The sequence below is a fragment of the Squalius cephalus genome (genome assembly GCF_949319135.1).
Source record: "Squalius cephalus genome assembly, chromosome: 18".
Classification (NCBI taxonomy): domain Eukaryota; kingdom Metazoa; phylum Chordata; class Actinopteri; order Cypriniformes; family Leuciscidae; genus Squalius; species Squalius cephalus.
Window position 1 is genome coordinate 24,246,774 of NC_137139.1, and position 9,855 is coordinate 24,256,628.

The window sequence follows — 9,855 nt, forward strand, 5'->3', positions numbered from 1 at the left end:
AACGACATTGAAGTCATTCTTAAAAAAGGAAGATGTGTTCGGAGTTTTGCCAAAAGTTTAATCTATCAACTAGCTCCGCTGGTGGGAAAACGCTCTGGTTGGTTGTAGCGCTATCCTATTGCGTGCAGAGGGAATTGAAATTCAACCGTTTATCCCGCCCCTCGGATTGAGCCCTGCCAATGGTGTGTTCCCAGACCCAACATCTTGATATGGGTCTGGCTTGTCAGGCTATATTTCCGGTCAGTGTGGCCCAAAAACCTTTCGTGACAGTGATCCCTCCCAGATTGCGATCTACCGCAGCCTTTGTCAATTATCACCACAGACGCCTCCGTTCTCACCTCGAGTGCGAGCGAGCTGCGAGTTCTCACAGAGCACACAGCTGCTTCACAATTCAAGGTCTATCAGTGGTAGTAAAAGATAACTACTGATCTACACCTTGGCAAACTTGAAAATGTTTAGGCTTTCACACTTGATGGATTTGCAGTTACTCCTGAAAGAGACTTATAATAAAACGGCTTCTTTTTGAAGAATCATTCCAAATTTGTAGCCGTGGTTTGACGTCTTTGCTGAGCAGACCCCATTCTCATGTGAAGAATGCAGGACAATGGGCCATCCTAAGATGTCATTACACAATGGCCTGCTAGGAAATCACTGAACGTCTGATTCGACGTCTCCAGAACGAATGAGATGGCTTTCAAACCAAACCATTAGAACATTAGGCCTATTGAATAATATAATAAATTGTATAAATTCTACAAAGTATACAAATTTATTTATAAAATATATATTTTATATTTATATATTAAATGTAATTACATAATATTATTATGTTCACACCAGAGTGAAACACGTGTTTTCTTTCCCCAAACCAGTTCAGTGCAAACTCAGCCCTCCAGCCGATTCTATAGATTTCATTGGTCATGACAATAACAAAGCTGATTGCCAACACAATGCTACAACTAAAGGTCCCTATATACTCACGGCGAAGTTCTGTTTCATTCTTTGCTTAGGGGTAAAACTACGTCTGAAATATGTGACATGGGGTATTCTGTTAGCGAACATCCAATACCGACCACTCTGCTGAGAGCGGCGTTTAGATGAATATGTAAATATGTGCTGCGCTCTTTCCCCTCAATAACAAAAACACAACAAAATTGAGAAAACAGCAAGCATTTTTTAAATAAAGCATCTGATCATAGCAACGTGGATATGTTTGCATGAGCTCTGCAATTCGACACAGTAGTAAAGCCACATCAAGTTTATTTATATAGTACTTTATACAATAGATTGCTTAAAATCAAGCAGCTTTACCATATAAGATATGAAAAACATTGTCAGTGTTTCATTTCATCAGAAGTACAACTTAATTCTCCACTATAAAGCAGCTTATGAAGGTAAAAGAGTAGCAAAACTCAAGAGCATGTAGATGTGAATTTGAGAACTTGTACAATAAATATCCGTACTTGTACGCTAAAATTTACACTCACAGCTCCAATGTGAAAACCTGTAAAATAAAGTTGAATTTTGAGATTTGCCCTCGCAGATAATCGTCACAAACCCGTATTCTGAATTTGAAGTTGCAGACAAGTAGTCACAAATGTGTAAAATGCTATTCACAAAAATACAGTGACAGTTACAGATAAACTTAAGTGCATATTTGAATTTTTAAAGTACATATTTGCACTTATTCATTCATTCACATTTGCAGTACAACCTCAATTAGGCACTTGCAACTTCTCAAATCTGTCACTTTCAAATCTTTGCGCCTTGTCTTTTGCAACTATTTTTGCGATATATTAGATGCAAAACTCTTGTGCACTTGCAAACTCAGTGGCAGCGAGAGAGAAAGTAGGGCAGGGGGAGGGCGCAAATGAGTCGTTTTATTGGTTGCTGCCTAGCCAATGAAAAGGGACTTCTTTTGTGCGCGATGATGTCACGACACCCGCCGCCTCTGGGACGTTCTGAAATGCTAACGAGGCTTAATAATGTTCTAAGACAGTGATATTAAAAGACCAAACTCAGTACACACACACTACTAATAAAGCATACTATGTACAGAAAAGCAGATGAAGCCAAAATATGAACGCAACGCGTTTACAGTAATTACACGTTAAATGTTTTCCTCCCATTGAAAACCAAGAAAACGCTTAATGAGGCTTAATGGACCAACAGTTATAAAAAGCAAAACAAATTCATTATACATTATTAATAAAACACAGGCAGGTTTAGTGATATGCAAAAACTAAATCTGTACTCACACTTTATAAACATAGAGGAAGAACTATTCCAACAAGCTATCTCTCGCAACCTTAATTGGCACCCTGAATAAAAATGAGCTTTCTTTCGTCATATTCTGGACTCAACTGCTTTTCTGTACATAGTATGCTTTATGTGTTTACACTTTGTAAACTTTGTTTTGGCCTGATTTTGTTCGAAATGACGTCACATCTGTTCATTCTTCAAATTCGATTGAAGTATGTCGGGCCTTAATATAACCCATAACCCTTCCCTACACCCTAACCTTGTCCAATGAAACACAGGGCGGGATTTTTTAACCAGTTTGGGATTCTCATCAAAAGAACTGGTTCATAAGAGCCATATGTTCTTGAATCAGACATCACGGCTTAATCATTGCGTACTAAAACGTTCGAACAAGACAATATGTTTTGCCAGAATATTGCCAGCAGCCATATCACCCTGTAGCCCAAGACTGGTTGCCCACTGAAGCTAAGCAGGGCTGAGCCTGGTTAGTACCTGAATGGAAGACCTCCTGAGAAAAACCAGGTTGCTGCTGGAAGAGGTGTTAGTGAGGCCAGCAGGGGGTGCTCACCCTGTGGTCTGTGTGGGTCCTAATGCCCCAGTGTAGTGACGGGGACACTATACTGCCAAAAGAGCACCGTCCTTCGGATGAGACGTTAAACCGAGGACCTGACTCTCTGTGGTCATTAAAAAAATCCCAGGATGTCCTTCGAAAAGAGTAGGGGTGTAACCCCGGCATCCTGGCCAAATTTGCCCCTTGGCCCCTGTCCATCATGGCCTCCTAATCATCCCCATATACTGATTGGCTTCATCACTGTCTCCTCTCCACCAATAAGCTGGTGTGTGGTGGGCGTTCTGGCGCAATATGGCTGCCGTCGCATCATCCAAGTGGATGCTGCACATTGGTGGTGGTTGAGGAGATTCCCCCATCTATGTAAAGCGCTTTGATGTCTCAGAAAAAGCGCTATATAAATGTAACAAATTATTATTATTATTAATATCTGACATATCCGCTTATGGATTTTCCCTACTGTCAGACTAAATTAAGTCAATGTAACAATTTTTTTTTATATCACATTTACAGTCATTTTAGTCTCAGTCTGGAGCCCTGCAATGAAAATATTCCCCAATGAAAATGTTACAAATTACTTGACCAAGAGAGATAATGCTCAGATCTATCATAATGATTCAGCCAGTATATATTTATAATGATAATCATTGTTATTTTCTGCTGGGAGAACGAGCAGCTAATTGTCTTAACATCTTGAAATGCATTAATACATAGACTTAAACAAGTTTCCAGTTGGTCAAGTTGGTTGACAGCAACACTTAAATGTTTGCAAATTGAAAAAAGGGCATTAACAGTCAGGGAATTGATTGTTCATTGAAGTTTAAGACCCTGTGGACAAATGTAGAGGAAATCTCTGGGCTCTACTGACCAAAATATCTCACAGTAGGGTTCATAGTCAAGCCAAAGCAGAAGGTCACAGTGTGTACTCAAGGAAGTATCTGTTAGTCCACCAGAGCAGTCGCTACAGCACAACAAGGCCCAGGCGTTTTCAATGAGGTTGGGGGCAGGGCGGTGTGAACGGTGCTTAATCACAGCTCAGTATGGAGCACACAAAGGCCCAGTGAGAGTGAAAACGAGCCGTAGCCATAGAAGACAGGGCTGCTTTTCATATCTCCGGAGGCCGGGCTGCACAGACCTCTATACACAGGTAACACCTACTCTCTGGTTACCTGTTCCCATGGAGCACTGGTGCTGACGCGACGAGGCACTGAATAGAAGAGGGCCACATTTATCAGGCTAAACAAAAAGCACAAACCCTGCCAGACACTGAATGGATGGGCTCTCTTCAGAGCATTTAGCATGTAGACTGAGTTGACCTGAAATGTAAGCAGGTAATGATGATATGGGTAGGGTTACCGACCAAATGGCTTTCAATTGGGTCTACATTAAGGTCTCAGTTTTAGGGCACTGAAGAATGTTCTTTATGAGTGACCAAGAAAAAGATTTCTCTTTAAACACTGAATAGTATCTACACTGTAAAAAATTAGGCTATATGATCAATAAGTTATGACAACATATGTTTTTACATTGTTTTAACTCATCGAAATAAGTTAAGTTATACAAGAGTCAACTCATTTTTTAAGTCAGTTTAATGTAATTTAAGTTGAAATGACTTAAACATCCAAGTTGATTGTATTTTTTTACAGTGACACTGGTCATATTGAGCATCAGAAACAAATGTTTCATCCAATTACAATGCTTGACTAGTTGTCAAAGAACCAGTTTTTAATTTTTCTCTTTTTTTTTTCTTATATAAAATAAAAGACAATGATATATAAGCCTATAATATTAGATCATGTCATCACAGAGTGTATATAATAATAATAATCATAATCAGTCAGTAGGAGCAGGGTCAGTAAGCTCTTTTTGATAGAAATTATTACTTTTATTTAGCAAGGTCACATTACATTGATTAAAAGTAACAGTAAAGACATTTGATACAAAAGATTTCTATTGCAAGTAAATTCAGTTTACTTGCAACCATGATGCATGAAAACATGCATCATGGTTTACACAAAAATTTTAGGCAACACAACTGTTTTCAACCTTGATAATTAGAAATGCTTATTGAACACGAAAACATGTTAGAATGATTTCTGAAGGATCATGTGACACTAAAGACTGGAATAATGGCTGCTAAAAATTCAGCTTAAATATTTACCACAGTATTTTCTTAAAACCCTTACTGACCCCACACTTTTGAATGGTGGTGTGCTCATTAGAAGTTTAACAATTTAAATATGTATTTTAGTGCATGCGTAAATTTTTTTTACTAGTTTAAGCAATCAACGTTTCCATTTCGAAAATGTTTTGAACATCCCTCAGTAGAGCACAAATATACAAACACAGACACATGATTTGGTCTGTTTACTTGAAAAGCAGCATGTTGTTTTAGGAAGATCAACAATAGCAGTCAACCGGCTATCATGCGAGTCAAAGAGACAGACCTTATATTTAGTACGTAATGACCTATTCTTGACAGATCACTGACTCAATTCAGCTCACAAAGGGGCCAATGAAATTACCACCGACTGCCCAGCCGCCAAGATGACTAAGAGCTGATTGTCCAAGCGAATTTCTACCACACTGGCTGAACCAAAACTGAAAATGCAGCATTTTTTAAAAAACAGATGAGCGATGCTTTGTTAACTGTTATGCTTAGAAAGTACTTGGAATTCAAGATTGGTACATAAGTCAAATAATTCTGAGTTGCGTCAAACAGTGGGCGCATTGTGACGCGTTTATTGCGGCGCGTGGCTCTGAGCTCTCGGCCAAGGGACTCTTTGTTTCCCAGAATACAAATTCCATGAATAAATAGCAAAACATATGAAACTTTGGGTTCTCAGCCATTAAACAACTGCATTCAGATGGTGGAAAACATGAACGAGAAACTAAAAAATGGCAAAAAAAACAACAACCCAGGATGTCTGTAACAGATATGATAAAGTAAAATAACAATTTAATCAGCCAAATGCTTTCAAAACACTTCAAATAAACTCTAAAAGCAAAAAAAATGAATTAAGTTAACAGCGTGCATCAATAACAGTCCCTGTGTGTTCCCTGCTTCACAGGAACAATTAGTCCACCACCTCCTCCTGAGAGAAAGTCTGCTCAGCTTATTTTATCCATCCTCTTATGCTGTGTGAATTCTCTTCCCACAGTTCCTAGAATTAATGGGCCCTTCAAAGCTTACATTGAAGCAGAGAGCTGCTAATGGACGTCTAGCTATCTGCAAAATCAACACTTCAGAAGAAGAATCCTGAGAGATTATCTATCAAGCCACCTGTAAGTTAAGACATTCTGCTATTCGCATTGAAACAAGCTAAACATTTGACCAAGGGGCACAGAGATCTCCTTCAATCTGAAATGTTGTGAACTGCTAAAGGGATCTATTAGTAGCTATGGATATGGATATTCTTCTCGGACAATTGTTTCTTAAAGTTTGTACCAATCAAATCACCAACTGTCACTATAGGAGTCACATTTTAGAAATAATTCGCCCTTATAAGATGCGATAGAGAGTGAGTTTCTCTGATATACTCCAGTAACTTTCCAAAGATCTCAACCCTCATTATTACATCAAAGAAATAAAAAAATCCTTCACACAAAATCTAATTTTCATATTGTTTGGCAAACACATGGTTATATACATATAAAACATCTCAACTTGACATAAGATCAGAAGGCGGAACTTGGCCTATCAATAGAAACCCGTGTTTAAGTCTTGAGTGACTCAGTCGGCACCTTGTGAAGACTACTTAGTCATGTCTTGATTTTAATTACGTTATTGAAGAAACTTCTTTTTTAACTAGGGTTTATTTCTGTCTGCCACTTGTTAATGATGTATAAGCTAATTAATGACAGTCAGATATTTCCTCCCTGGTTAATTAATCTCTCGCCATCCTTCAGAAAAATAAATATATGGCAGCCACTAAAAGAACACGATATTACTTCTTAGATGTCTAATGGCCGTTTGCAGGGGTGTGTAATCCAGTGAGAAGGTGTGGTTTTCATTAAACTGATAACAACAGGGAAGTGAGCAGGTGTTTAAACAAAGCTTAAAAAGAGCCTGTCAAATGCATCAAGGGTAATAAAGTTATTTAAGGCTAATAAACACTGTGAGTGAGACATGGGCTGCGTCTGAAATCGCATACTCTCTTGAGTAGGTACTTATTTTGAATGCATACTTACTTTGCAAGTACTAAAAAAGTATGTTCTTTATGAATGTCTTAAGTTTAAATTTAATTCGGATGTACTAAATTCACCATGTTGTCATCATGTGACCTATCATCCTCAGTTGAATTGCTTCACTGACATTCACAAATCCTCTCCAAAGGCCTCGGAGGATATAGTAAAGTGTCCATTTTATACACACTTCAGCATCTCGCCGGTAGTAGTAGGTCATCCTGGTACTTTTTGCCTACTCTTTTATGAGTACTGTGAATTCGGTCACACTATATAGCAGGAAAGTACATGCGATTTTGGACGCAGCCATCATCTGTGGAGGTTGACATTTAAATATGTGAATACAGAGACTAATAAGAGAAAAATGCTTGCCTCTGAATGTGCTACTCTGAATAGTGACACATTTTTTGGCTGTTGCACAATTTCCCAGTGAGGAAAAACTAGCAAAATTCACAGATATCCATGGAGTCCTTTAATATAGTAATCATCATATGTTCTTTAGGCATATATTTTTAGGAACTACAAATTGATTTTAATCTTGACTCCAAAGCAACTTAAACACATAAGCCTGAAAACATTTTTGATAAAGCATGGAAACACTAATGGCAAGGAAAGACGTTCTGATAGGGTTGTGGATGATTAAAAGCTTATCAATTTTTTGAAAAAAATGAGAAAATGCCTAAGATATGAATTTTTGTTGACATCAATGCCCTTGCGTCCAATCAAGCTCAACAGAATTTGAATTCAGTCTCACTAGCCACTGGTAATATGGATAATACTAATACAATATTGGTCCCAGTGTCTGGTAAACCACACTTCTGTTGTGTTTATGCATTCGCATAATTTTACTATTTTATTACTATTTTCACTATTGTTGTGCTATTAAAGTCATGGTTATAATAATGGATTCAATGTTTGATTTCAAGGACATCTTTGTTTAGAAAAACTGAGGTACTGTGTAGGGTCGCCACTTGATGTCCAATGTAAAACCAATTGAAAACCACTTATCAACTAGGCTAATCACTAATCAACACACACACACACTAGTAGCTATGTATAAACGTGACAGTTCTTAGATGTTTTATAAATAGTAGGCTATTCATGTTGAGTTTATTATATATTTTTTACCATTTTGTACAAAAAATGACCTAATGACTAAAATGTCAAGTGGTGTAACCATAAAACAAAAAGTACTCAAATACTTCCCTTGCACTTTGAACACTCAAGTGTACACAACAGAAGGCCATTTTAAACATTGCCTCTCAAAAATAAAACGTCAAAGGGACTTTTAAATCAAGAAAATTAAACAATTTCTCAGCATAAAAGCATTTTGTAAACTATTTTTGTAGCCTATATCTTATTTGATCTGGACCAAAAATACTAGAGACGTCATTGACCCATGTAACGTTACAGTCAAACAATATCGCTCTTTTAAATGGTCAATTTCATTCATAGAATCCGCATATTAAAGTTCAACTTCACAGCAAAATCGCACTCATATCTTTAAAAAGAATGAACCAGGTAACGTTAACTGCAAGGCAGGATATTTCTGGAAAGGCAGCGTTTCACAAGTAAAGCAAATGTTTCGCACATCAAGCCGTGTCATTGCTGTAATGTCTGCTCGTGCACCTGCAGCGATGTCCTTCAGTCATATTAAACTGCGCGTGAGCCATTTGAAAGATGAATTTTTAAAATTAGACCACATAGTATTTCACAAAGGATCTGCAATGCGGACACACTATCTGATTGGTATATATATAACAGTACAAATCACAAACAACTTGTTATCGGATAAAATGCCGCAAACCGCCTTAGGGAATGTGGTAAAAATCAAGCACACAGATTTGATTTGCAAGCAATATGCTCTGATTATGATGATATAACGTTATAACACAAATAGCTGTAGGCTGAAGTCTTGTTGGCCACGGGGTGTTGGCACACAATATCGTTGTTTTAAAGGATTGACACTCAAAAATAGCTGTCAAGTGAAGCGGAACCGTAAGGGAGAGTTTACATTTCACAGCTGACAGGCCACGGCAATTATTTCAAGACATCTTTTCTTTTCATGACGGAAAATTAGAGCAGAGATTGATTTTTAATAAGCAACGATGTACGGACGCAACATCCACACTGTGATATTGAGCGATTATTTCAGATCATTGTCAAGAAACCTTGACCGAGGATCCTCACAGGAACACTAATAACCTTTAAAATTATTTGAATTATGGTAATACATCAAATAATATTTTTAAAGAGATAAGTTACACTTCAACATTTTTATTATGATTATAAATAGGTCTTGAATCTTACCTTTGGCTGCCTCCACCGCGCATAATAGTCCTAAAAGCAGACCGACTGCCCCACGGATCCCCATCCCGTCTTCGTAATAAAACAGCGAACGATTTAAAAAATGTTATTCTATCTCCTCACGCTGGATAAAATCTGATTCAGCTCAGTGTTGCAAAAATATCCAGAAGATGTATATCTCGGATTAGTGCGGTAGTTTTAAGATGGCTGCCGCCACCGCCGTTCAGCTCTCTTCTCTTTCAATCACGGTTCGTAGAGCTCTCTCTCTCTCTCTCTCTCTCTCTCTCTCTCTCTCTCTCTCTCTCTCTCTCTCTCTCTCTCTCTCTCTCTCTCTCTCTCTCTCTCTCTCTCTCTCTCTCTCTCTCTCTCTCCCTCTCTCCGCTGCTGCATCCAACAGGAGCGGTGACGGGCTGACGTCACGACTGTTATTGTGGGAGTGCGGGCCGCCCGCTTTGCCCTTTGCATCAAGACAGGGAGAGGGTGTGGATTAGTCAAAAAGATGCGGTGTGTGTTTGTAAGTGTAAAGCACAGTG

At 38.2% G+C, this 9,855-nt stretch overlaps 1 protein-coding gene across 4 annotated transcripts in view; it reads right to left on the reverse strand.

Annotated features, from left to right (window-relative positions):
- The window catches only part of clstn1 (calsyntenin 1), a 38,793-nt gene extending 29,152 nt beyond the window's left edge, over positions 1-9,641 (reverse strand). For 2 of the 4 annotated variants that reach the window (XM_079850134.1, XM_079850135.1), the window contains exon 1: positions 9,326-9,603. In XM_079850134.1, the coding sequence (XP_079706260.1) occupies positions 9,326-9,389 (64 nt within the window). In that variant the 5' untranslated portion in view covers positions 9,390-9,603. Of the gene's footprint in view, positions 1-9,325 lie in introns of all 4 variants that reach the window. The other 2 variants (XM_079850136.1, XM_079850133.1) reach the window with 2 other exon arrangements.
- Between the last annotated feature and the right edge of the window lie 214 nt (positions 9,642-9,855).